Source organism: Saccostrea echinata, unplaced genomic scaffold (genome assembly GCF_033153115.1).
Source record: "Saccostrea echinata isolate AGI-Se365-2 ecotype Australia unplaced genomic scaffold, CSIRO_AGI_Sech_v1 ptg000004l, whole genome shotgun sequence".
NCBI lineage: Eukaryota > Metazoa > Mollusca > Bivalvia > Ostreida > Ostreidae > Saccostrea > Saccostrea echinata.
Window position 1 is genome coordinate 1,889,970 of NW_026889753.1, and position 24,992 is coordinate 1,914,961.

Genomic DNA, 24,992 nt, shown 5'->3' on the forward strand with positions numbered 1-24,992 from the left:
TTTACTCTGGGACCATGACTGGAATAAACGTATCTTATTTTAGAACTTTAAAAAACATTGCTAATTTAAATTATAGTTTTCATGTCAAATTAATAATTGATTTAAATTAAGATCAATGTTTTGTACAGTTCGTAATTTTATGATCACGTTCCATCGGTCTGTCATATCGTACCGCGAATGGTAGTACTGAAATACAAAAAATACAATTTTGTTGTCATATTGTAATTTTTAGGAGGGGGTTCTTACGGGGGGGGGGGTAGGAAGATTGTTTAACACTAGCTACGAATTTATTTTAATTTTATAGTTCTGAGAAAATCGAAGCGTGAACTTATATTTGTACGAAGAAAATTTTCAAATTCTAAAAATAGATGCTGGAAATAAATCTACTGGGTTACGGTGGTACATTATATAGTGTTGGAGCTGACTAATAATTTGATTTCATGATTTTGTAACACGAAGCGAAGTTGTCGTCAACAAAATATTATGTAAGAAATACTACAAATGCGATAACCAAAGTTTTTGGAATTTAAGATAGCCCATGCACTTTCGTTTTACGAGCTCTAAAATTAGCTCAAATTTTCATGTATATATTTAGATACGAAAATTTTTAGTTGAAAATTTTACAAAATTTGTTGCCATTTTCCCTTGTTTAAAAACCCAAAAAGGGCCAATACGGTAAGTTCCATATTTTATAAAATACTCGATTTGATACGAATTTAATTTTAGCTCAATTACTATACATATAGACTTTGACGTGCACCATAATATTAATGCATGTACATACGCACACAATCACCGCATTTACTATACACATATAGATTTACTTATTCTAAAAATAATTCGGGGCTATAGACCCTACAGGGGCAAGAACTAGAGCTACAATATATAGTTGGAGGAGGGTGCGACCTAAGAAGAAGAAAAAAAAAATCACTTAAAACGAACTCTTCTAAGAGAAATGTGGGGGCGGCTTGGTCAGCCCTATCTAGAATCCACTCATAACAATCTGAACGAAATCCTTAGTCAAGAATGGGGTGCTTACATATTGATATGAACTGGATGAAAAAAAAAGTTTCAAATAAACTTATTGAATTTTAATATAGAGATAGATATAATTACAGAATGATTTATTTACAAAGAATTATACATGAGCATAACCGTTGCTGAAGAAAGACAAATATTTGATACGTATATATAGTTCATAAAAATTGAATAATTCAATTAAGTTTTTCATCTAACTTTTTTTTGATTTAGTTTTTTTTAAAGATATATTAAAAATAAAACTCAGTAGCAAAGTGCACAGATACATTAAAACAATTTCCTCATTATCACCTTTATATAATGATTGAAATGCTGAAATAATATCGCTCTGAATAAATCTTTTTCTATATCATTGTGCTTTAGGGAAAAAAGGGGGAGGGGTTTAGACTCTGACACTTTTTGCGTGTTTAACGGCGCCGATAATGATAGTGTCTACGTAAAATAAAGAATTTAAGCGACATGTTTTTATTATTTTAATTAAGAACACTCATTCGTAAATTGTCTGCAGTATATATAAGATCAATTTTTGGTGATTGCTGACATCATGCGACATACCATATATAAAAGCTTTTAAAATGCACTGTTTTTGCAAAATCTTAAATTGATCATTAATGAATTTTTGTATCTACTTTCAGACTGTATAATAAAGATATTAGAAATATATAGGAAGAATGGACAGTCAATCACACGGAGTATTCAGTAAATTGGTGTTTGTGGTCACTATTGGGACTTTGATTATTTTATCCCTGTGCCTCAAGTCTTATGATCAGACTTTCTGGACATCTACAGCTATACAGCTTAAAATTAATCATTATAAGGAACTAAGTTATGTGTTAATTTTTGTAACTCTTGGATTAATTAATGTACTTGTTGGAGAAATAATTGTGAGATCACTCATATTCCTCGAAGAACTCAGATACATCAGACGCCGATATGATGGAAATGTCTGTAGTGTGATTCAACAAGTTTTTCCGCAAAGACTAACGTCCCCTTGTTTACTTTACCTATTCTTGTAGCTATCATGACTTATTTGAATCTCAAAGGCGATGGCATGTTGGTAGTGTGGCGGATCCTGTTAACTAAATGGAACTGTACTTTTATTATTTCTATTTCATTAATACCATATCTTCTTAAACTACATGTAAGTACTTTAGATAAAAGCTTAAGGTGGATAAACCCTCTAACAAGGGAGATAACTCTGAAACTATTAAGTCACAACCTTTCTTAATTTTATTAAAAAAAAATATCATAACTACTGTACATGGAATTTTCCTTTTAAAGTGATTAGAAAGTCATTTTCCCTAAATTGCAGAAATCTGATACTAGATAATTTGAATATGTTATATAGTTATTAAAATAAATTATATTTGTATAATATAACAAAATGAAGGTACCCACTGAAAATGTACAAGTTTGATATAAAAAGCTGTTTATTTATTAATTATCTATTTTTTTTTCTTTGCAGACCCCAACAGTATCACAATTAAACAGAATTTTAGAAGAACAGAAAATGAATGTTGGTCATGGTTTTGCATGGTCTTTCTATTTTGGATATTTAAGGCTTATTATTCCAGGTCAGTTTTAATTATAAAATTCTGGTAACACTGAGTACATTTAAACTCATAAAAACTTTAATAAATTCATTTGTATACTCTTGTAAAAACTTGTTATAAATTTAATTTTTTTTTTTTCATTTTCTTCCTTTTTAAATGACAGGATTGCATTCACGTATTGATTCCTGGACAAAGACTAATATTACAGATATAAATCAAAAACACAAAGTAATACCAAAGCTTTACATCTTAATCCCGAAATCTTGTTACTGTCCACCTTCAATAACAGCTGCGGATCCACACCTGAAAGTAGCTGGAGTAACTCCCTCCTTTGTCGCAAATAGAGCAGGAACTCAGCGTAGAGAATATAAAAATACTGTATATTGTTTTGAATCAGATGGGATGGTAAGTCAATATTTCAATGTAATTATGTCATAAATGCATGAGAATGGAGTCATACATGAGAAATGAAGAAAAGACATTTTCCCATATACATGTAGATGTATTGCAATTTTTTTAAATATTTGACACCCTTTTTGTGGCCCCAGTAGGCAGTGTCGATTGCAATATGCACTCAATGAGAAAAATTTCAAACAAGTTTGGTGATACTTTTCACAGATATATTACTGTTTGGTGGAATATGCAACACCTATATTGTCTCTGTATGAAATGAGCAACAGCAAGGAAGCTGGTTTATCATCGTATGAACGACTTCAACAGATGAATACATTTGTATCAACTCTACAGGAAATAATCAACTCCAACCCTGACACAAAAAATTATTGTAGCCTTGTTGTCTTCGATGGTATGTCATTTATATATATATATAAATTAACATATAAAGTGGAACTATTTTGATATCAACTAAATATATCTTATTTAATAAATGTACTTGTGTTGTAGATAAAAAGCCTGATGGAAGTGAACAATCTGTGACAGAATTGTTGAAAGAAAGAATAGACATTGATCTGAAGGAACAAGCTCTGACAAAATCTTTCTAATAAAATGTAGAAAGGAGTTCAAGAATGTAGTTTTGTGAAAAATAAAATAAATATAAACTTCATGAAAAACAGACATTTCTACCATTATTCAAAACAGATCACCCATAAATAGAATGAGAAGTGTGACCTACTTTACAAATACATGCTGTATATGTACATGCATATGCAATGAAGAAATCTAAATCTCTTATGATATTTTTCAAAATTTCTTGATAATATTAAAAAAAAAAAAAAAAAAAGCATTGTGTTCAACAATTTATTGAAGCCTTTATAACTATAATTACTCAGTCCAGCAAGTGCAGCATTGAACCATTATAACTGATCTGTCAAAGCCTTTCTTCCACTACTTTAATATCTTACAGTATAAACTTATGTATTTTTTTCTGACATAATAAAACTTGAGTTTTAGTCCATCTGTCTCGATGACTGTGCCAGTTCTCCATGAACTTGAATAACCTTTGTCCGTATCTAAGTTTTAGTACCAGGTACTCTTGGACCTTTGTCTCGTCCTGACATTCTACCATATTCTGCATTACTGCTTCATCCACTCTTCAGATTTCAGTCATTTTTTATCACTGCTTCATCCCAGGGCCCATGAATATTGCTGGAAGGGGACAAAAAGAACATTTCATCTGTGAATCTTATTGAACTTTTACATATACACTATGAGGGAGAAAATCATGTAATTTTTCCAAGAGCTTAAGAAAAGATGAGTTTGATAAAATATTTGCAATCAACTGAATCATAAGTTCTTAAAAGAATTCCAGCTTACTTCTTCAGAGGTTGTAGACTGATTAACCAGGCAGGACATATAAATGTTATAAACATATGACCTAGAATAAACATGACTGCTGTAACCATGGAGATGGTAAACAAAGCTAACAGTGCAACAGTTCCTAATACCACTGTCAGAATTACATTTAGGACAGGAAGGGCTTTCTGAAACATAAATTCCAAGGACATCCTTATAACAATAATTAAACATAGGTAATCAGAGATTACAGAGCTCACCTCAACGAATGTTGTCTTTAAGTAAGGCAAAGTCCCACACTAAACTAATAATCTAGGAGTGTGCATCCCTAGATGCAACATTTATGCAATTTTGGTCTGATAGGGCTTGCAGTTACTTGGGAGTGGACTTATCTGAAAACCTAAAACTAGTCACTCATCCAGAAAATGTAAGTCAAATCCAGCATCCGAAGTTTTGAGATTGTTCGTCCCTTGATGCATCATCCATGCAAGTTTGGTTCAGATAGGCCTTATAGTTACTTGGAAATGAGATCTGCTCCAAAAACTTTAATCTGGTCACTCATCCGGAAAATATTGGTCAGATCCAGCATCTGAAGCAAGTCCAGTTGTGTGAATCCTAAGATGTATCATCCATGCAAGTTTGGTCAATATAGGGTTTATAGTTACTTGGAAATGACATCTGCTCCAAAAACTTTAACCTGGTCACTCATCCGGAAAATATAGGTCAGATTCAGCATCTGAAGCAAGTTCAGTAGTGTGCATCCTTAAATGTATCATCCATGCAAGTTTGGTCAATATAGGGCTTTTAGTTACTTGGAAATGGGATCTGCTCCAAAAACTTTAACCTGGTCACTCATCCGGAAAATATAGGTCAGATCCAGCATCCGAAGCAAGTCCAGTAGTGTGCATCCTTAAATGTATCATCCATGCAAGTTTGGTCAATATAGGGCTTTTAGTTACTTGGAAATGAGATCTGCTCCAAAAACTTTAACCTGGTCACTCATCCGGAAGATATAGGTCAGATCCAGCATCCGAAGCAAGTCAAGTAGTGTGCATCCTTAGATGTATCATCCATGCAAGTTTGGTCAATATAGGGCTTAATGTTACTTGGAAATGAGATCTACTCCAAAAACCTTAACCTAGTCACTCATCCGGAAAATGTAGGTCAGATCCAGCATCCGAAGCAAGTTCAGTAGTGTGCATCCTTAGATGTATCATCCATGCAAGTTTGGTCAATTTAGGGCTTATAGTTACTTGGAAATGAGACCTGCTCCAAAAACTTTAACCTGCTCCAAAAACTTTAACCTGCTCCAAAAACATTAACCTGGTCATTCTTTAGCTGAAATTGCAGCATCTGAAACCTTGACTGGTACAATGAAACACACTAGAAGCATCCTCCATGCATCTCTGACTAATATAGGCCATAGAAGTACTTGAAAAGAAAACTGCTCCAAAAACCTTAACCTGGGACGCCGACGCCGACGCCGAGGGTATTACATAAGCTCCCCCAACTTCGTTGAGGTGAGCTAAAAACGTTAGTAGACAAAATGTTTGTGTATATCCTTTAAATGGTGGTAAAATGCAAATGTGAAGAATAACCTTAATGAAAATATAACAGCATTCAAACTCAAAGAAAGTTTAATAAAAAGTTTACCTTTACTTTATGTCTAAGTCTGGGCCAAAGACCAAAGATAAGAAGTGAGAATGTGACGGTGGCAAACGCATGCAAGGAACTGTGGAGTCGGGATGCCAGGCACACAGAGGCAAATATTGCAGCATTGAGTGAAAATGCTTCTGACACCCTAAAATGAACAATTTTCAATGGAAATACATATTCAGACAACTAAAATTGTTCAACTGTATCAGAAATAATTCTGTAATAAATAAATAGATGAAAATCCAGGAAAGTACCTGGTATGACAAATTTTCTTACTATTCATTTAAAAGGTCAGAATTTAATGAAATAATAAAGATATAGGTACTAACAATGCTGCCTGTACACCATAATTATGGAATGCCAGATTGGCAAGAAGCATCATAGTGGTCATAGCATAGATTGTGTCTGTTGAAATGGTTTCTGTTAAGGACACAAGCACCGGGGACAAACAAAAACTAAAACCCATGAACATCACAAAAGTTTTCAGATCTTCCAAAACTACAAAAAAATATATTAAGTTTCAAAAATTTTAAATAAATGATATTGGTACACTTTAGCATGGACTTTACTTTCCTGAATTAGGAGAATGCATCCATTTTCAGTTTATCTTAATTGAAGATAAAATGTAAGCTTGTAACAGAAGTATTGTTAAATTTCACAGTATAAGGCTCACAAAAAATTTAACATTGTATATTGTAAATTAAATGTCCATTGAAGGTTATAAATACATAATATCTTTAGCCCTACCAGTTCTCTGAGGCTCATCCTCTGTAGGGTTTGATTTAGTAACCTTGTCCACTAGCTTACTAACTATATAACCAATCACAGAGGCAGCTATAGTAATGACAACTAGACTGTCTGGTGAAAGTCGTCTATCATCCATGTAGATAAAAGATACAATGAACAAACACATGCTGGAAAAATATGAAATTATTTATGTTCATTATCACTTTTTATGAAGCTTATTCTATACTTGCTCAGGGGTAAAGAATTTGTTTTTAAAAAGTGCTGTTCATTATAATCATTCAACCGTTTTGTCTTCTAGATGTCCAGGAGCAGAGAAGTTTTTTTTAGATTACAAGAACTTTGGTGGATTTGGCAACACACTTCAGGCCCCCTGTTTTGTTTTGTTTTTTTTTTTTTTGGGGGGGGGGGGGCTGGAACAATAAATTTCACTGTTTTTCTTTCCCTTCATCCATAAATGGTTGAAATTACTTGTTTTTCTTTCCCTTCATCCATAAATGGTTGAAATTACTTAAGCCATTTCAGATAAGTTGAAAATGTTTTAAAGTATAAGGATGAAATAGGATTGACAACAGAATCTCCTAGAAACAGGTCACCCATATGACTCAGATGACCTAAAACAGGTTTCTGGTTAAATCCTTAATTATTAATCCCCTCCCCTCCCTCCCATTACAAATTATACAGAGTAATGTAGTCAAAGAACATTTATATAAGACATTTGTATGCATGACCACATGGAATACCCGGTATGTCAACATTGTATGGAACCCATTAATGATATATCAGAATATTGGTCAAATGTGAATTAAATTTTCTAAACCTCTTAACACAAAATTACGATACTGGAAATCAGCTTAGTCATAATTATTGTCTCAGACAGGTAAGGGTAAGAGTAATCGTTCAGAACTAAGCTTTTAACTAAATAATTGATTGACAGCAATTACAAAAATAATGTTATAATGATTTAATATCTAGATTTATCCATCATCATATTAAATTTTACCTTTTATTTGTTTTGGTTGAAAAATCAGTGATGGTTTAGAAATGCAAGAGTTGCTGTTATTTGTTTGTCTGCCCTTGGTTTTGAAAAATCCTGTAGATTGCAACAACTCTATCCTCTGTTTTTAGAGGATACAATCTATCCTCCAAAATTGGAGGCCGCCTAGACCTGTTTACTGAGCATTGAACCATTTTAAGAAAAGTGCATGATTTTTATTGAAAATACTGTACTTTTAACCTATGCCTGAACAGAGGCCTAACATACCTGTATCACAACAGAAATTAACATATATATATCCTGAGAATAATCTTACCTACTAATTTGTTGTGTTATTTCACCAGATGCCCTCACGACAGACCAATATTCATATTTTCTGATGTATACTAAAACGACAAAAAGAGAATATATTTATTAGCACGAACTTTTATTTGCAATGGAATTACCAGGGACCTATATATTTATAGTAAGTAGGTCCCTAGGAAATTAGCTGCAATAAAGTAGCCCTCCCCCTTTTTGGAGAAAATATCACATTAAGAGGGCTACATTATAGTGTACTGCAGCTACTGGGAAATGGGCCTATGAAAACATTCATTGAAAAAAAGGACACTTCCTGTCAAAGATCCCATCTCAAACATATGTAGAGAAAAGGTTCATACGATTCTTTCTCATTGCATCCAGAAATGAATCATCTGTATAGTTGTCTGGAACATTTTGATGCTCATATAAAATTTTTCGCCACTTTGTTTTCCTGTGCGCTGCCATTTTCCCTGTCATGTGGAACATGTGGAATGTCACGTGATCTCTCCAATAAGCTGTATCGAGGAAATGACATCACAGTCATTGTTGACAACAAGATGGTGTCCTCCATGAAAACAATAGGAATGGGAGATTATAGCAAATAATCTGATTATTTCTTTTGACATTGTTTTAATTAATCAATATTATAGTTAAAACGACACCAAAATGCCTCCTAAAAAGAAGAAGAGTGGAAAGAAGGGGAAGAAAAGTGCCAAGAAGTCTGGTCGAGGGTCCCCTTCTAAAAGTATTGAAACCATGAATGAACTATCAAAAGAATACTTCATAATACAAATTCGGGACTTAGAAAACAGATTACACAGGTAAATATAATATCAGAAGATGAAAATGGTATGTTTCAAATATGACAAATGCATACATTAATATTATATGTAATTATAGGCAAGACCCATGCAGTATGTACACCAGTGTGTTTATAAGCTTTCAGTGAACTAATCTGACAACCACTGAGTTTTAAAAGGATCCAAAATGAATCTTTTATGTATATGCTAAACTAAACCAAGAATTTTGGCCATGTATGTAAGATTAGGCTAGGTGTGATTTAATTCATCCTTGTCCAGATGCATGTAATCTCTCTACTCCTATAAGAGCCTCGGTAAGAGTTCCTATGCTCCTTATATTCTTTGGATTGTTATGCAACATTTGCAAATGGCAAATCCTTGATTTTTTATTAAACAATCAATTACCACTTTGGCAGTTTAGATGGTGAGAATTTTTACAATGGATCCCAGAGCTAGGTTACACAGGGCCAAGGCAAAAGCATCTCGCCTTGAACCTCTAGCATGCTGGACACATATTGCATACTTTAATACCTGTTTATGGATGGTAGTTTGTAATTTAATTTTTGTTTCGCCTTGATGGTCTGATGGGTACTGACCTGGTACTTATCAGGAAAACCATTTTTATTTTTATTAATAGCCTTCAAAATGATTTAATACATTTGTAATTATCAAGAGAGGTTTTGGTCGACAATACTTATTGCCCATGTTCCTTGAATCCATATTTTTATGGTATTTCTGACTAGCATAGCCATTCATAGTATGATAGGTTACATAACCAATAGCTTATACCCAGTACAAGTTTTGAAATCAGAAGCATCTCTACACATATAATACATGTATTGAAAGTGCAGTAAGATACAACCAATTGATTAGCAAGATAGCATCACATATTGTCACATCAATGGTGCATCATAAGTGCAGGGTTTTGTCATTGAGGATCTCTTTAATTCTAAGGGAGGATCCCTAAGAAATAACAAAATACCACCTTCTTTCTACTCTGTAATGTTTTGGTAAAAATGTAATAAATTAATTGTTTAGGTATCAGAAAAGATGTGATGAGTTGGAGGTAAACAGAGGAAATAACAATGAAAAGTTTGAGCAACTGGAAAAACAGAAGAATGATATTGTGGATTACCTCAAGAAAGAAATTAACAAGAAAAGTAAGTTAACAATTAATGCAAAATTTTATGAGTTTAATGCCCAATATATGCTACTGGTTAGAAAAGAAAAGTTAGTTTGAAGTCTTAATTTTTAAAAACATCATTATTATAAATTCCTTAAAATGTAGTCATCCCTACCGAAAATTTAGTTTTTGGGTAGCATATGCTGAACAAAATTCTACTAAGTTCCAATCACAATTTCTTGTGTCTTCAAATCAGCAGAAAAGTAGCCTTGAAGTGAATTACAAAGTAACGACATCTGTGGAAAATCCCCTTAAAACCAAATTGTTTGATTTTAAATGGATATGGTAAGATTGGCTAAAACTGGTTACAGGGAACAATTTGAACTTCATCCTACTAGATACCAAATCTTTAAAAACAAAATTCAGACTGGAGTGGCTGAGGAGTTGTGATTGACACTTGTACCTGTAATTGGTGAAAAGTAATCAATACTTGATGATTAGCTACAGTAATAGAAAGTAGATCCGAGTTTAATGATACTGTACCTTTACTTGCACTAGATTAACTTTTAAAATCAGATCAAGCTTTCAATAGACAAAGAAAAAGAAACAAAGTATTGATTTTCTTCTTGTAGAACATGAGAATGGTTGTTTTTCAATTAAAGCTTAATCAGATGCAGTCTACATGCTTTATTGTAATTTCTCCCATCCAGCAATTCTGCTGCTGGCTTCAAGGGTATACATGTGTATTTTGATTTGCAGATGATGACATCGAGGATTTGAATGAGCAGCTGATTGGTTTACAACAGACAAGGGAGCTAGAGAAAGAACAAGCTCATGCCACCATCCAGCAGATCAAGACTGAGCTTCAGGAGACCAAGGATCAGCTCACATCAGATAACATGATCTTAGGTAAGCTTATCTATACAAGATGAACATGATGAAGCAAACCTTTATATTGCAGTTAGGATAATGAACTCTTTATGATTAGTGTTGTACTTGACTTCACTCTAAAAAAATGTGTTGTGCAAATAGCATAAAAGAAGCTGATTTTTATCTGTTTAATTTTGAAAGTTAGAGGATTGATTGTAAATCTTGAATGCGGTAAAAAGAGAATTTTGTCTTGTGTTGAAACAAATGATTTCAACTTTAATGAGAGAAGTTGGACTTGATAAGGAACTTTTTAGGGAATGATTGATGGAATTAAATTCTCAGATTTAACACCTGTTTTCCTGACCTGCTTGTTGAACAGTGTGTCTGTTTCATGTAACATTTGATGTCCTTTATTAAGGTGGTAAGTTGGCATCTTTGGAGGAGTTTAAAGTTCACAGAGAGGAACTCATGGCCAAGTTTGCTAACATGGAGAAAGAACTCAAACAGAAAGATGAGGATCACAAATCAGCCATTTATGATCTGGAAAAGAAAGCTGTTCTAGATAAATCAAGGTAGTGTACCTTTTCAGAGATAACTAAGAATAGATCTGTAAAAAAAAAATGATGCAGCAGCTATTATTCTTTATGTACTCAATTCAGAAATACTTTGTATACTATATATACTTGTGGTTAACACTGGATAAAGGCAAGCAAAATCCTGCTTTTGAAAGAAAAGACCAATTGTTGTAAATTTGAAAACACTAATGCATAAATAATTGGCAAATTGAAAAGGGTCCATAATTTTAGTGAAAAGTCTACAATCTGTATTACAGATTAAAGTCAGAAATGGTGCAGAGGGTGAACCAAGTGGCAGCTGAATTTAGAAGGGTGTCAAATAAACAGATGGCAGAGACCACCAAAAACACAATCAGGGAGAATGTGTCTATCACTGCCCAGCTAGCAAAAATGTCAGATAAAACCATGGAGCTGATTCAGGAGAATGATGAACTGAAAAAGAAAGAAAAACAGATGAAACAGCACATAGAAATGCTGGAGGATAATGAAAAAACTCTAGCCAAGAAAAACCACAGTCATCAAAAGGTATGATATAAGGACTTCAGCTATTGCAAAAGATAGCTGAAACAATTCATGGGTCAAAATAATAAGCACATTTGTGTGTGTATGATAAGGGGGAATGGGGACTCAAACGATCTTGGTAATGACTGCTATACTGCCTTGAAAAGATTACTTTCAACTCCAGGAATGAATATATCAATTAAAGATGTGCATTTCTTTTGTTCAGTTGATAAAGATGCTGACAGATAAGTGTAGAAATCAGGAGGCGCTTATCGCTGAGTTTGACTCCCGAGAACAGGAATATCAGGAGCTGGATGCTGAGATCGATTTCCTGAAGCAGCAAGTCGAGTCACAAAGGTAGAAGAAGCTCATCAGATTGCCAAAAATTTTCAAGCTAAAGAACTTCAGCACATGATGTATATACCATAATGGGTTTTCTTACATCACTATGCAATTTTTTTTTATTTTAGAGAAGAGATCCAGAATCTTGCAAAGGAAAATGAACAATTAGAAGAAGATTTAAAGGAAGCTACAGTAAAATACAGCTCAGAGAAAAGAAACAAAGAGAAAGTGGACAAAATTTTGTTTGATGCTGCAGAAGCCATCAAATTAATGTTAAAGGTAATCAATTTGCTCAGAAGTGTTAAAATAATAACATGCACATAACAAGTCTTTTTTTTACACTGAGTGTATTTTCTTTTGAACAGATAAAATGCCTCGATGACTACTGTGGAATCATTTTAATTTGAGGAGGGCAATGTTTGTGGGCAATCAAAATTTAATTGCGTTTTTCACGATTTTGATATTTGACTGCCAGGAAAACATCAGAACCAGTGCCATTATGAAAAGTGAAAGTACACCTCCTCCAACTGGAGGCGGCAATTTTCGATACATGCAAACTGAATTGAAAGTCTAACTCGCATCTTATCAACAGTACAATTTATTAGTACTTACCAATATCACTTTAATTGTTCCTTTGTAAAATAAAGTGGTGGGTGAAAACATTTTATCAAACTGTCGAGGTTCGTTCTGATTTCATGCATTTTGAAATCTCGTGAGACCTGTATGAAAATGTGGAGTGATATTTTCTTTTAAGCAATATTGATGAGAACTAGAAGCATTGTGCTATTGATGATTTCTGAGTTTGACCTTTAATTAGGTCTGCAAGTATCAAAAATCAAGTTCAGTTGGGGGCAGCGAAATTTTTTACTTTTCATAATGTCACCAGTTCTGATGTTTTCCTGGCACGTCACATATCAAAATCATGAAAAACACCTGGAAAACGTCAGATATTTGAGACTAATACAATGCTTATCACTATAAGTACTTAACTTATTTTCATAACTATTGTCAAAAGCTCTCAAGCATATTGATTTATTCTGTTTAAGTCTGATGATACTGAGTCAGAAGATGGCTACAATGAAATTGAGAAGAGGGACAACATGCTGGAGAATCTCCTCATTTTACTGAACAGTGCTGCTGCCATTGGAGTGGGGCCTCAACCTGAGGAGTTTGGAAAGTATGAAATGAGGCAGAAGAGTGCCAGTGAAATGCCTGGCTCAAAACAAGGCATCAAAAGGGGGTAAGTAAGAGAGTCAAATTTTGTAACTAAATTATTCGTAGCAATGTAAATATGTATTAGTAAGAATGACTTGGTTGAAGCATTCAAAAAAATATATGAGCAATGATATGAAAATTTGATCAAGCTTACGGATTTTAATTGTTTTGGTTATGATAGATTTATTCCCCTTATTTCAGAACCCTTCCCATGTCTCCAGTGGCTAGGAGTGGAGGCACACTTCCCCATTACCAACTGGGAGATTTGGGTTTGATTCCACGACCGAAGAATCACATTCCTACCAGTGTAGATAAAATGAGGGTCCTATCTGCCACCACCAGACTTGGTGGTCTCCGTAAAGTACTGACAAAGTCTGTGGCTGTTCAAACAGTTAGTGCTCCTAAGGTATGCCGTCATTCTTTTGTGATCATGTTAAATGGCTGTCATACTTATATTTATGGCCAAGATTGAATTTTCTTTTTTTTTTGCGACTACATGTATATTGTTCTATTCACACCACTGTACATGTATTTTAATATATATGTGTATAATGACATTAATACTTTCCCTTTCAACAGCTCTCATTTTATACATACTTTAGTCTTTGTTCAAATAAATTATCTTAGACCTATTAAACATATGTGAATTATGCCATAGTAAGTTTGTCATGTTCAGTAGAATCTGTCATTCTGTATATTATTCATAAATCACCATTGTTTTCCAGGCATTATTCTATGCTGACATTGTTTTCCAGGCATTATTCTATTCTGACATTGTTTTCCAGGCATTATTCTATGCTGACATTGTTTTCCAGGCATTATTCTATGCTGACATTGTTTTCCAGGCATTATTCTATGCTGACATTGTTTTCCAGGCATTATTCTATGCTGACATTGTTTTCCAGGCATTATTCTATGCTGACATTGTTTTCCAGGCATTATTCTATGCTGACATTGTTTTCCAGGCATTATTCTATGCTGACCAGCTTCTCAGTAAAGCACCTGCAGGTACCCAGGATGCAGTGATTGCCATGACAACAGAGAGGATCAGGTCACCAGGAATACCTTTGGGGCCCATACAAACAAACAAACAAATGACCAGTAAAGTCTTTTAATGTGAAAACATTATCACTGCATGCTATCTGTAATCACGTGACAGAAATTCACATATGTATTGTAATATCTAGTCACGAAAATAAGAACTACCGGTAAAATTGGCTAGTTTTCAGTGTATGCATGAAATTCAAGAATATTTTCCAACATTAAAAAAATAAATGAAGAAATAATTCAGTATAATTTATTTTACATGCTTTTAAAATAATTTTTCTGTGATATATCAATGTACATTTCACACTCAATGAAGAATTGTGAGAGATGCTCATGTCTATCACTTACAATTATTTATTTCCTTTATAATGAAGCATTGTTACAGAAAGTACAGACAGTCTGCCTGTTGCAATATGGTATATCTTATCATGAATTTCACTATTTTGTTGTTATACAAATGGCTGTATGTCTAAGTTTGTATATATGTATTATGTCTCACTCAATAAAGCATTTTATATGATTGTTTTAATGTACATTCTTTTTTTTTTTTCTAGTACCAGTAGTCATGTCACCAAATCTCACATTATTTTTTTTTTTTTTAAATTATATATGGCAACACCATCACAAAGTTTATTTGATAAATAATGTTGTACAACTATGTCATTATAAATGGAAAGCAAGTCAATAAATAACCAAGACTGGTAATACATGTAATGGCTGTATGTGGTATAAAGAAATGATAGCCAGAGTAAACTAGGATTTAGAGCAAGACCTGTCATTTAGCAGAATTCTTTCTAAGAGCATGAACATCAAACAAATGCCGTTTCTGCTATGGTCTATGATTGTGCTGTAGCAAAGGCCATTCTGTTTTTTACACAAGGTGGTATAGGTGTACTGACATTCAGAAGAGAAATGTTTCTTTTTCCCTCTATGTTTAAGATACAATAATCATAACTGAATCTCCGAAGACAAAATATTGTTTTCGTAATCATGAACCAGGTAGGTTTGGGTCAAGGTCATATCTGCTAGTCAAGAACAGAACAGGTGTAGTAACTTTGACCACATAACAAACTGGTTCACTTCAGCAAACACCTGGGCCCTAAATTTACAAAAGAACTTAATATGATTAAGACCAAATTATAATTTTGGGAATAATTTTCTTTTTTACATTAATTTAAAAATAGTTTTATTCTTTTTTTTTTTTTTTTTTTTTTTTTTTAGAAAGAATTCAGAATATTAATACATGCATATTTTATCAGAATCATATATTGCAAGATTTAAAAATCAACTGAAGTTTTTTGTCCTAGTTGTAAGTTCTTTTGTAAAACAGGGGCCCATTTTACAAAAGAACTTACGACTAAGACCAAATACTTTAGTCAATTGTAAAATTTTTCCAAATTAATTATTCTATTTAAAATTGATGGCATAAAGGTATCTTTCTAAATTCTTTTTAAAACTATTAAAACGATTTTCAAATAAATGTTCCATAGAAAGTAATAAGTGGAATTATATGTTGATCTTAGTCATAAGTTCTTTTGTAAAACGGGCCCCAGGCCCCTGCAGGGCAGCTAGTACTTTAATACTGGTAAGTTTTTTTTCTATCTTTGAACTGCATACAGGTATGTTCAGATTGAGACAAACTGACAAAGTGGTTTCAATAATCTTAAATTGTTGAATGTCAACCATTACAACAAAGAATTAAAAAAAAACAATTAATATTGTGTTTTGTTATAAAAATTTATGATTTGAAAATTTAACAAAAATGACAAAACAATGATTATAATACATGTATATTTTTTCAAAGATGAAATCGGAAAACATCTCCTCTTCAGCTGTATTTTTTATGAAGATTTTTTAAAAATCTGAAAGTATGCACACATGGAATAATATTCATTTTAAACTTGAAATGTAATTATTGAATGATACAGATTGATCTATTTTAACAAATCATTAATTTACATGTAATTTTATGTCATTTTATACAAGAAAGTTTGACATAATGTTTCTATGATGGAAAAATTGGGCTCATCGGTACATGATATGTCATAACAAATACAAGTTTCAACTACCAGTACATACAGAACTTGTGCTTTTATAATTAAATTCGTTTTGCCTCAGACTAGAATGACTCTTTGTCGTTGGGTAATGGATGTTACGTGCCTGCTGTCAATATTTCTTTGGACACTGAGTAGAAAAAGTTGAACTGCAACATGGCAGATAAAATGATGTTATGTTATCCAAATTTAAAGAAAAAAAACATGCCAGAGCTCTTTTCACTTGTAAAAGAAACTGATAAATTTAGTATGTCCTAACAGATTTACCAATGCTGTGACTACATTTAAAGTAGCACCCCTTTTCAGTGAAGTAATCAGTAAACAACAAGATGAACAGTGAAATTTGCACAGAGGAGAAAATTGCTTGATTGTACCTGATCTTGGGAGGTTTGTTAAATGTTGTTGGTCCTCAACAAAATAAAACACTTATTAGGTTTGCTACAGACAGTCTACAGAAATATATCAGGTTATTCAATACAGAAATATATCAGGTTATCCAAGCCCATGGAAGGCTTGGCTTTGCCTCATTAATCTATAAACTTTTGTACTATATTCATGTACATTGTATGTCAAATAAAAATTTCTCATATTTTCTCTCTTCACAGTTACAAAGAAGCCTGCCAGAAAGGATTCAAATCCATATTCCTCCATAAAATTTCTGGCAGAGATAAAGATTCCTACTTCATATAGCACCATCCCAGTACAAGACCACCCCCAGCTTGACTAAAAGTCAACTGCTGCAAACTCTACAAAGTCATCTTCATGCAGAACTTTTCCTGCTCCAGACCACCCCTGTCTGAATAGCAATCAATTAACATGTACCCTATACACACTGTCACAAAAAGACTTGTATCACTGTGTTGCTATGCACCTGAATCTAATTTTGGCAAACTGTTTTTTTCATATCACAGACCTAAACATATTTAGTTACAAAATTGTTCTTACTGCTCATTACATGAATAGACCACCTACAAGTAAAAATAAAATTCTATCAGGAGCGACAGAATCATTTTCATTACATGAATAAGAAGCTATAATAAAATTTAAATACAGGTATAATCTTTTAAGGTATGTTGAAAATTATGGCAGAAAATTCTGGTATACTTCAGCAGTGGTCATTTTTAATTCATACCTGTAACTTCAATTGTGGCACCAGTTATATAGCTGCTCTTGTCTGATGCTAGAAAGGCACAAGTATTTGCTATTTCTACAAAAGAAAGCTCATTGTTAAGAAATTAAGTCACAGAAGTTAAAGTTACCAGTCATGTGATACTTAATAACCACACTGGGTTATGGATCTCACAGCATACATTCAACATACATGTACTATATTGTCTTGCAGGCCATCAAAATTTTGAAGTAAATCTGGCAAAAGATACTAAACTTTCCCTACTTACTAGTATGTGTACTTTAAATGAATTTGTCCAAGTTTCAAAAGTTATTTGTCGAGCATTTCACATAAACTACTTTAAAAAAGCCCAGTATGATTGCAGTTGAGTCTATTTTATACCTTCTGGGTTACCAATGCGCCCAAGTGGGATCAACAATTTGGTCATTTGCATCAGGTGTTCTGGGACAACATCTGTCATAGGGGTCTCAATAAACCCAGGTAAAACAGCATTCACTCTGATGTTAAACCTGTAAATGGAATTCAAAATACATGTATAAAATCATTGTATTAAAATGTGTACTTCTTTTATTGTTAATAAATAAGCACATAAATATGTTTATCCAAAAGTAAAATCATTTTTAGAAAATCATTTTTGGGAATATCAAACACCGTAATAGACATATCTTTAATAGCTAGTTGACTTATCTAAAACAGTTCAGTAAAGGCTCATTGTTCATATGTTAAAAAAAAAAAACTTGTCATTTTAAAAATTGTGACCAAATACTTACTTTCCCATTTCTTTGGCCATGGATTTTGTAAGCCCTATGACTCCAGCTTTTGAGGCAGCATAATTTGTTTGTCCAATATTTCCTGTCTAAATTACACATGTAACACTTTAATTATCATAACTATTGGGGGGAAAATGCAACAGAGCAAAATTGCATAGTACTAATTCACTGAAATCATAACTAATATGCACCTGGTTACGGCAAAGTTCATGCATTAACACACATATTTATGCAATAGTTATGATAGATTACTAAAGACAAAAGTAAGTGCCTATAATCATTTATCAATTTCAAGGTCAAATATAAAGACCAAGGGAAACTAAATGTACATGAAAATGACACTAGTAATCAGAATAAGTCACAAACAGAAATAAGCATGTCTAATTAACCAATACTTCAGTCCAATATTTAGGCCATATGGTAAAACTCCAGTGGTGGTATATTATGTTTCACAATTGGCAAACAATGATGTCTATATGTATTTCTTTACTTTTAATATTTTTGATATTGTGCCTACGTCAGGAAAAACTACACCTTTTTTTAATAAATTTTTTCACCTTAGTCATGTGCAGTGTGCCATATATCACCATTAGCTTTTTTCTTGTAAAGCAGTAATTCAATAAAATAAAATCACCAAGATATCTGTATTATTTATTATGTGTTTGCATTTCTTTTTAATATTCATGTAAGAGAGACAAGATTGTGCTTCTCATTGGATTTGAACCCCAGACCTCTGGCAAGCCAGTCCAGTCCTCTACCAGTCAAACTAAAGGGTTTATCTAGTAGGGAGCCATGTATCATACACTACCATATTGTTCCTAGTGTCTAGAGAGAGACATGTTCAAATCTCCTTTAAACTGGCAACACCTGTGGGGCAAAGTTCTGGAGGCAATATCTTTAACCCACCAGAATAGAACTGGGTCCCAATGTGGGAGCAACACATAACAGAAACAGATTTGCCTCCACTGGGCCTCTGGCATTCCAGTCCAGTGTTCTACTGATCAAGCTAAAGGGTTAACCCACTAGTCCACTACCACATTTACCCCAATCTAAAATCTGTCAATCACCTATTATCATTCAATATGAAAGGAATGAGTGCCCCTCCAATGACTTTTTATTCCTTGACAAATACATATCTTTTTAAGAATCCTGCAAAAGTTAAATCTGTCACTTAAAAAAAGGTATTTTTCAATTATTCTAACTACCCTGAACACCTTACCCTGTTTTAAAATGTAAACTTCCTCTTGTAGACACTTCATGCAAATCTAATAAGCAGCACTACCCCTTCCCAATTTTCTGAGTGCACTACACACTGGAATATGGCAAACACAGTACCTGGCAAGAACCTATCCTACAGATCAAGATTCATAAAGTTTACTATTACAGTAATGGCAGATGCTTTAATTTTACCTTTCCCACAAGACTTGATATGTTTACGATGGAGCCAGGAACCTTGTCAGCCAACATTGCCTTACCCACTGCTCTGTTTAACAACCAAGTTCCCTGCAAAATAAGATAACCCCTCTGTTTAACAACCAAGTTCCCTGCAAAATAAGATAACCCCTCTGTTTAACAACCAAGTTCCTTACAAAAGAAGATAACCTTAATAAGGTTAATAATAGTAAGGACTGGACAGAAAAACAACTTTAAAAGACTTTGGTACATTTTAGCCATTCTTTGTAAGTCAGACCAAGAATACATCAATTTCTGAAAAAATAAACACATGTACCTGACTGAAACCTGAATACATGTTATCAATTAATACACTTTCCCACTAACCTTGAGATTGACATCTATGACTTTGTCAAAGTCCTCTTCTGTGAGCTTCATCATTGTCCTGTCTCGAGTAATGCCAGCAGAATTTACAGCTACATGTGGTGCTGATGAATACCTCTCTTTTATTTTACTTACTAGATCATTGACAGAGGCAGAGTTTGAAACATCACATGGGTATGTCTGATGATCCCCTGATCAGAATTAAAACATTAAAGTACGGTAATATGCACAGATCTTTCAGGATATATACTAGACTCTATAATGACCATTTAGTCTTAGAAATAAAAAAAAAAATTGTCCAGGTATTTATTTCTTAAATATGCAGTTTTGGTGATAGGGACAGAAGATGGAATTTTAGTTGGTGTGTGTGTAAAAATTGCTTTAGAGACCGGGATCTGGGGTCCACCTTTAAGCCTCCAGTATGCCCACAGCAAAGCCATGGTAAGAGTCCAGATAGCAAAGCCATGGTAAGAGTCCTGATAGCAAAGCCCCTGGAAGCTCTTTAATTTAAAACATTTTAAAAGTTGCAGATATAAAATGTTATTTAGTCAGAAAGACTTTGTTGTGCAAATTATTATGATAAGTTTAAGAAACAAGAGGCCCATGGGCCACATGGCTCACCTGAGTAACTACAGTAAAACTCATTTAGTTCAAACATGGATATTGCAAAATCACGGATATAACGAAGTTATAAAAATTCTATGAATTCCTTATATGGATATAAAGAATTACGGATATAGTGAAGTAATTTCACAAGTCCAGTGACTTCGTTATAACAGAGTTTTACTGTATTGCCCTTTTTGTTCCTCATCAATAGATTCTTTTTCCTATATATTCAAAGAATATAAAACTTTCATTGTCCATTGTAGCCATACCCTACCTCTGGGAGTCACAATTTTAATAAACTTGATTTAAAACTACCTGAGGATGCTTACATATAAATATAACTAATCATGGCTTTCCTGTTCTTGAGGTGAACATTTTTAAAGATTTTTCACAAATATTACTATATAAAACTTTGAATGCCCAATGTGGCCCCATCCTACCCCCAAGGGTCATGACTGAACAAAATTGAATATATACTGTGATGCTTCCATATAAATATGACTGCTCATGGCTTTGCTGTTCTTGACAAAAAAGAATTTTTTAAAGATAATTCCTATGTTTTTCTATGTAAAACTTAAATTGCCCATTGTGGCCACACCCAAGCCCCAGGGGTCCTGATTTGAACAAACTTGAATACACACTACCTGAGGATGCTTCCAAATAAATATGACTGATCACAGCTTTGTTGTTCTTGAGAAGAGGATTTATAAAGATTTTTCCTATATATACCCATGTAAAACTTTATTGCCATAGTGGCCTCTTCCTACCCTGGAGGTCATGATTTAAAAAAAAAAAAAAACTTAACTCTACACTATGTCAAGAAGCTTTCACATAAGTTTCATCTATTTCGACTGAGTGGTTCTTGAGAAGATTTTTAAATGACCATTTCCAATTTTTACTTTTTTTTTAATTATCTCCCCTTGGAAGAAGGAGTGGCCCTTCATTGAAAAAAAAATGAAATTGTTTATTAAAGGATACTCTGTGCCAAACTGGTTGAAAATGGCCCTGTAGTTCTGGATAAAAAGTGAAATTGTAAAAAGTCAATAATGACAGATCAATGCTGGATTTAAGAGAGGGGGTTAAGGGGTGGGGGCATCCAGAGCGCGCCCCCACCCTAAAACTGTCAAAGTTAGCGTAAATCATAGTTTTGTCTAGAAGATGTAAAAATGTCTACTCTGTAGACCTCATTTTTATCCTACAAAATCTCTAGAATCCAGGAGCTTCCAGGGGCTTCACCCCCACCAAGACTTCACCCTGGACCCACTGGGGGCCTCAAGGCAACCCCAGTCCTCCTGCCTACTTTTTGCTCCCCCCCCCCCCCCCGCCCCTAACTTCAATTCTTGCAGATATACATACAAATTTTGATCAGAAAAGCTCACTTAAATCATCTACGTGCTTTCCAGGGTTTAAGTGAAGGAATTTGAAAAGAAATTCTGAGACAATCAAAAAAGTAACTAGTATTCATTAATCAAATGTCTCAAGAATTTTTGATATCAAGTAGTCAATGTCAGGTTTGTGTATTGTATGTGTACCTGCCACACCCCCTCGAAATCTGTAAGTGTTACAGTAATGTATTGATTTTCAAAAATCATGATTGAACTATTTCGATAAAATCAATAGCAATCTATTCATGACAGCTTTATACTGGGGTATTTTGATCTGATTATAATCTTTTAATGAAAACAAAATATCACCTGTGTCTTTGATCATGGACATAGTTTCTTCCATTCCTTTTTCGTTCGTATCAGCTGCAATTATCGTGGCTCCCTCTGATGCAAAGACGCGGCATACTGCACGCCCGATACCACTCCCAGCACCTGCGTTTATATAATTGATTACTGATTAGTGTATGAAATTCGCAATTGTCTCACACAGCGTTTGCTAGCATAAGACAAGTATAAATTTACAATTAAGCGTGTATTTTTTGTAACGCTGACACTCAATGACACAATTCTGCAAGATACTGATTTAACTGGAAGATGAAACTGTTTCTGTTTCGTGAGGGTCTGTTCAATTTTGTTAAATTCACTGTACCTGTTACAACTGCTAATCTACCCGTCAACATGTTGCCTCACTTGACTTTGTGGTCAAAGTTCGTCTAATATTCAAAATTGAAAATGAAAGTAGATTACATGTATAGTGATAATGCGTACATAAACGTATTCGAAAACATTTTAAACTTTTCAGTGGACATAGAAGATTTTGTGTAATGATGTAGAAAAAAGGATAAAAGTAAGAATTGAACAGCACTAACTATAAGTTATACAGATAATGTCATGATTGTGGCAGATTGAAATGTGCAAAACAAATACAACATGCATATGCTAAAAACATTTTTCCCCATTTCTGCATGAAAATTTTAAAATCATTTCCTTACCCGTATGGGGTCCTTTTCTCCTTTATGCTTAAAAGCTCTTTCCTTTCTTATTAATAAATCATAGAAATTGTTATTTCTTGAAGAATCAGAAATATTGAAAATCTTCAAACACTTTATTTCATAGATGATTGATCAATAAAATGACAAATGCTCAATCTTGGACGGATATGTGATGAAAAGCTTTATATTATTAAATGAACAAAATGATTACCCTGGTACATACATTTTTTTAATGGAGCAATTTGTTTTGCATTATATTGTACAAAAATGTGTGAAAGTGCAAATAGAATGAGGCTTTTCTAGTTCTACACCTGTGCCTTTATATTTCCGAGTACATGCAGCATCTGAATATGTTGTCAATGATGAATAATTTATATTGAGTTTTCTACTTTTTTAATTAGCATCATATGACAGCACACATGAATCTGGAATCATAATTAAATTTATTCAAAATTAATATCCAGATTTCCTTATTTACAATTTTTAAAGAATGCAGAAGCTGATGCCTGTTTACATAAAATTGTTTATATCATGATCACTTGTACTAGCTTTAAAAGCATTAAGTGAATGCAATTTAAATACATAAGAATTAATAGTCCTGTTTTAGTGGGTGGAAAAAGATTTCAAAGCTTTGTATAGAATCTGTCTATCTGTCTTAAATTTCCCATTTTTTGTGCTCCATTCCATCTGGTGGTTTCACTTCTACTTTTTGTTTGCCAACTTCATTCCAATTTGTACTGAGAACGGTTCCACCTGATTCATAAAATGATTTCATCATAGCTTTCTTTGTGTCATCATTGGCATCAGCATATATCTTCTGAAACAAGTTATTGAGGGCAGCATCTCCTTCCAATTTTTCTTCTTTTTCTTCTTCTTTGATTTCAGTTACCAACTTATCCCAGTTTCTAGTATAATGGCTGGAAGTGGGATATTTACTGACAACTGGCTCAGTACCTTGAGGGTTAAACTGCTTAACAGTATCTTTTTGACCATCATTTTCTAATTTTGCCCACTGTCTCTCTTCTGATTTCCGAAGTTTTATCTCAATTTTTGTCGACATAACTTTGCTAAAAGATTTTTCCGGAATTATATCATGGGCCAAATGAAGTTTTAAATTACATTCATCTCCTCCAGGTAACTTTACAGTAACACTTAAAGATTTTGGTTGAATATCTACTGTGCATTCTTCCTTTTTCACGTTTTTCAGCATCACGTTGACAACAACATTTGTTTGGGTCTGATACCAATCATAGCGTGTCTTTGGTGCAATTGGCTTTGGAGGAGGTTGACTTGGCGCTGATATTGGAGGTGCTGGTTCCTTTGTAATCTTCACACTTTCATCCTTTCCTTTTGAAACACCAACCAATGGTTCGACCAACTCGTTATCTGAATTTTTATCTGATATGTCCAACTCAGCTTCACATTTCCTTAACCAGGTTTTCAAGACCTTGTCTTCAGGGCCAAGAATTTCAGCAGCTTGAAACGTTGTATATGCTTCCTTGAACTTTTCGAGGTGAAATAATGCGATACCTTTCCTGACGTATGCTTTCATATTCGTTGGATCGAGTTCACATGCGGTATTTGTATCCGTTAATGCCTCATCATATTTTCCGATGTTGATCTTAGTTTGGGCTCTATTATTGTAATACTCAGGGTTAGTTCCATCTAATTCGATGGCTGTGGAGTAAAGTTCAAGAGCCTTTTCAAAGTTTTCGTTGATAAATTCTTCGTTCGCTTTCTGGAAACATTCTTTGGCATCCATTTTGA

The 24,992-nt window shown here is 33.6% G+C and overlaps 5 protein-coding genes across 5 annotated transcripts; 2 read left to right on the top strand and 3 right to left on the bottom strand.

The window, feature by feature from the left end:
- The first annotated feature begins 1,681 nt into the window (after nucleotides 1–1,681).
- LOC133179373 (stimulator of interferon genes protein-like) lies at nucleotides 1,682–3,661 on the top strand. The gene is given in 6 exon segments (XM_061314144.1): nucleotides 1,682–2,001; nucleotides 2,004–2,179; nucleotides 2,504–2,612; nucleotides 2,755–2,996; nucleotides 3,210–3,396; nucleotides 3,495–3,661. Coding segments are annotated over 6 exon segments (1,104 nt in total). The 5' UTR covers nucleotides 1,682–1,709; the 3' UTR covers nucleotides 3,593–3,661.
- Nucleotides 3,662–3,865: 204 nt separating this feature from the next.
- Nucleotides 3,866–8,749, bottom strand: LOC133178972 (phosphatidylinositol N-acetylglucosaminyltransferase subunit C-like). Its single transcript, XM_061313632.1, is given in 8 exon segments — nucleotides 3,866–4,196; nucleotides 4,365–4,531; nucleotides 5,997–6,144; nucleotides 6,329–6,497; nucleotides 6,747–6,913; nucleotides 8,057–8,126; nucleotides 8,400–8,514; nucleotides 8,516–8,749. Coding segments are annotated over 8 exon segments (978 nt in total). The 5' UTR covers nucleotides 8,612–8,749; the 3' UTR covers nucleotides 3,866–4,150.
- LOC133178971 (cilia- and flagella-associated protein 157-like) lies at nucleotides 8,594–15,042 on the top strand. Its single transcript, XM_061313631.1, has 10 exons — nucleotides 8,594–8,861; nucleotides 9,879–10,000; nucleotides 10,723–10,872; nucleotides 11,252–11,405; nucleotides 11,666–11,933; nucleotides 12,136–12,266; nucleotides 12,380–12,530; nucleotides 13,298–13,491; nucleotides 13,668–13,872; nucleotides 14,432–15,042. Exons 1-10 carry the CDS (start codon nucleotides 8,707–8,709, stop codon nucleotides 14,579–14,581), a joined length of 1,680 nt encoding a protein of 559 aa, XP_061169615.1. The 5' UTR covers nucleotides 8,594–8,706; the 3' UTR covers nucleotides 14,582–15,042.
- Nucleotides 15,043–16,341: 1,299 nt separating this feature from the next.
- On the bottom strand, nucleotides 16,342–22,974 carry LOC133179374 (estradiol 17-beta-dehydrogenase 8-like). Its single transcript, XM_061314145.1, has 8 exons — nucleotides 22,883–22,974; nucleotides 22,543–22,665; nucleotides 20,246–20,433; nucleotides 19,877–19,969; nucleotides 18,467–18,552; nucleotides 18,078–18,205; nucleotides 17,700–17,774; nucleotides 16,342–17,535 (listed from the first exon to the last, which is right to left on the bottom strand). The coding sequence occupies exons 1-8, from the start codon at nucleotides 22,911–22,913 to the stop codon at nucleotides 17,519–17,521; spliced, it is 741 nt and encodes a 246-aa protein (XP_061170129.1). The 5' UTR covers nucleotides 22,914–22,974; the 3' UTR covers nucleotides 16,342–17,518.
- A 390-nt stretch (nucleotides 22,975–23,364) lies between these two features.
- On the bottom strand, nucleotides 23,365–24,987 carry LOC133178973 (protein SGT1 homolog). The gene has a single exon (XM_061313633.1). The coding sequence runs from the start codon at nucleotides 24,985–24,987 to the stop codon at nucleotides 23,881–23,883; it is 1,107 nt and encodes a 368-aa protein (XP_061169617.1). The 3' UTR covers nucleotides 23,365–23,880.
- Between the last annotated feature and the right edge of the window lie 5 nt (nucleotides 24,988–24,992).